This window comes from Protomyctophum parallelum, assembly GCF_964188405.1.
Source record: "Protomyctophum parallelum genome assembly, chromosome: 8".
Lineage (NCBI taxonomy): Eukaryota > Metazoa > Chordata > Actinopteri > Myctophiformes > Myctophidae > Protomyctophum > Protomyctophum parallelum.
The window spans coordinates 16,514,808-16,517,742 of record NC_139703.1 but is presented as its reverse complement, the minus strand read 5'-3'; the positions used below and the strand labels follow the sequence as shown (position 1 = coordinate 16,517,742).

Genomic DNA, 2,935 nt, shown 5'->3' with positions numbered 1-2,935 from the left:
TGTGTGTGTGTGTGTGTGTGTCACATTTTTGTTGACACCAGTCACCAGATTGCAGAAACAGAAATGGGCAGTGTGTTTGAATTATACATTTAATATATGATTTATACATGAACCAGACTTTCCAAGAGAAGTATTCAAGGTACCAACCGTCATAACAGACTTTGGGTTCAGTGCACGTTTCTGATGTGATTGACCATTTTGGACACCAGTTGCGCGCAAGCACCCCCATATTTGGACGTGTCTGCCCAGGAATTCCACTTATGGCCATGACTGTCCTGTTACATCATCGTGATGATGACAGCCACACATCGTTATAATGCCCTGCGTTTGAAACCGTTTATCACATCTCTCTCCCTTTCCAGAGCTGCACGGAACGCTGACTCCCGCCGCCAGGCAACGATCCGTCTTTGTTGGATTTTTTCCAGAACCGTTGTTTGTTCAACGCGTGTGATTCTTCAGACGGCAGCCAGGTGCGTGTGAAACGGATTGTGTAGCGACAAACTCAGGAACGCACTTGTTCTTTAGAACACCGGAACCTCGTCTCGTTTAGTCCAATCACACAACAGGACTCATTGTTAGATCATATCACGTAACGGCTTCTAAATCACATCACCTGTCCTGAATCAATAATCAAAAACCGGTGACTACAATTGTGACCCTTTTATCCTTTCCGTAGCGGTCGTTTTGTGATTTTGTTGATGTATATCTTTTGGAGCCGCCGTGCCACCCGGTTGGTGCAAATCTTCTGCATTTTACTCTGCGGTTATTGTTTCGCGGCGGTACCGTCCGTTATGAATGCACCGTGGATCGGCGTCCTCTCCCTGATGCTTCTGATGATCCTGCTGGGGGCGGCTGCCGGACTCCTGTGCGTAGAAGAAGGATGGCGGCATAGCGCCCGCGCGGAGAGGACCGCTGCCACGCTGCTCTACTACGCTAAAAAGAGCTTCTACGTCGTGTGGATGATGCTCCTGGCACTGCTCGCCATCCCGCTGTGCCTGCTGAAGAGCGGCGGCCGAGACGTGGAGAACATGCGCATCATCCGCAGCATGGTGGCCCACGTCAAGTACCTGCTGGGCCTGCGCTTCCAGGTGAGCGGGCGCGAGCGCCTGCTCGCTCAGGAGGGCCCCTACGTCATCGTCTCCAACCACCAGAGCTCCCTGGACATCCTGGGCATGATGGAGGTGCTACCCGACCGGTGCACCATGGTGGCCCGCAAGCAGCTGGCGTACATGGGCACGGTGGGCGCCGTCTGCTGGCTGGGTGGCATGGTCTTCATCAACCGCAGCCGGACGCAGGACGCCAAGACGGCCATGGACGAGGCGGCCGCGACCATGCTGAGCGAGCGCATCCGGCTGTGGGTGTTCCCCGAGGGCACGCGCAACAAGGCGGGCGGCGACCTGCTGCCGTTCAAGAAGGGCGCGTTCCACCTGGCGGTGCGCGCGCAGGTGCCCGTCATCCCCGTGGTGTTCTCGTCCTACGGGAGCTTCTACCGGCAGGGGGAGAGGCGCTTCGGCTCGGGTACCATCCGCGTGAGGGTCCTGCCCAAGATGGAGACGGCGGGCATGACGGCGGAGAACGTGGCCGCGCTCTCAGAGAAGGCCTTCGACACCATGCGGGCAGCCTTCCTGGATGCCTCCAACATCTCTTAACGCAATGCGGGCAGCCTTCCTGGACGCCTCCAACATTTCTTGTTGCCGTAAGCTGTGGCAGTAGCCCACCACTGAACCCTCTCTGTACGGTGTAGTGTATCCATGGACCAAACTGTGTTCTATTGGGTTAGGTGAGTATAGGTTAGGAGTGGTGTATTGTCGGTATCAGCCGGTAACACACGGGAGTCTGTCCCTGTTACAATGCCTAGACACCCTGGGAGATGGAGTCTGGCCCCGTAACAATGCCTAGACACCCTGGGAGATGGAGTCTGGCCCCGTAACAATGCCTAGACACCCTGGGAGATGGAGTCCGGCCCTGTAACAATGCCTAGACACCCTGGGAGATGGAGTCTGTCCCCGTAACAATGTGCTAGACACCTGGGAGATGGAGTCTGTCCCCGTAACATTGCCTAGACACCCTGGGAGATGGAGTCTGTCCCTGTTACATTGCGCTAGACCCCTGGGAGATGGAGTCTATCCCTGTTACAATACCTTGATACCCTGTGAGATGGATTGCTGAAGTGGAATGCCACACCTACCATCAGCCCCCAGTACGTCCCCCACGACCTCCCCCACCCAAGCCGTGCTATTCATACACTGTGTAGTTGGCGGTGCCCGGGATCGAACCCATGAACTTGCGGCCCAAAGGTGAGCACTCTACGGACTCTACTGTGACCATACACATAGGAGGCCCATGCTATGTTTCACCAGCTTCAATTGAAACGGGCCTCTGAGCTCTGACTGACAACCAGGCGTCAGTCAGAGCTCCCCGCTATACCCTTGGCCCCCTCTCTCACTCGCTGCCCTGCTCTTTACCACAATGTTAAATTACACCTATAATAGCCTGGGTAAAATGTGCAGCATTAAGGGGGTAAAAGCGAGACACTTTATTGTGAAGGGACGAGAGGATGAGGAGAGGTGTTGTTGCTGTGTAATTGTCGAGAGTGACATTGAACAACAACCCGTATCAACAGAATAACTAGTCTTGGAGCGGGGTTCCAGATTACCATACAAAAACACAAACTGTCACAATAAATGGACAAACATACCTCCAAGTGTCCAAACGTCCCAATATCCACGTATTAAAATAGTTGCGCTAGATGTTGTACAATACAACAGCTGGGATTGATTCCATCAGAATACTGAGTGGGGGGGAGGGGGTTCACCTCAGTTAGGTTGGCAGTAAAATGAGTATGAAACAACTTTTCATACTCAGTCGTGAGAAGAACGTTCTGTTATGTAGCGTCCGTGATTCTCCGTTTCATTTCACGGACCCCCCCAGTTTG

At 53.8% G+C, this 2,935-nt stretch overlaps 1 protein-coding gene across 1 annotated transcript; it reads left to right on the top strand.

The window, feature by feature from the left end:
- Positions 1–791: 791 nt before the first annotated feature.
- Positions 792–1,649, top strand: LOC310862930 (1-acyl-sn-glycerol-3-phosphate acyltransferase alpha-like; the record flags this gene model as incomplete). The annotated part of the gene is made up of 1 exon (XM_083771051.1): positions 792–1,649. The coding sequence occupies one exon, from the start codon at positions 792–794 to the stop codon at positions 1,647–1,649; it is 858 nt and encodes a 285-aa protein (XP_083627177.1).
- Between the last annotated feature and the right edge of the window lie 1,286 nt (positions 1,650–2,935).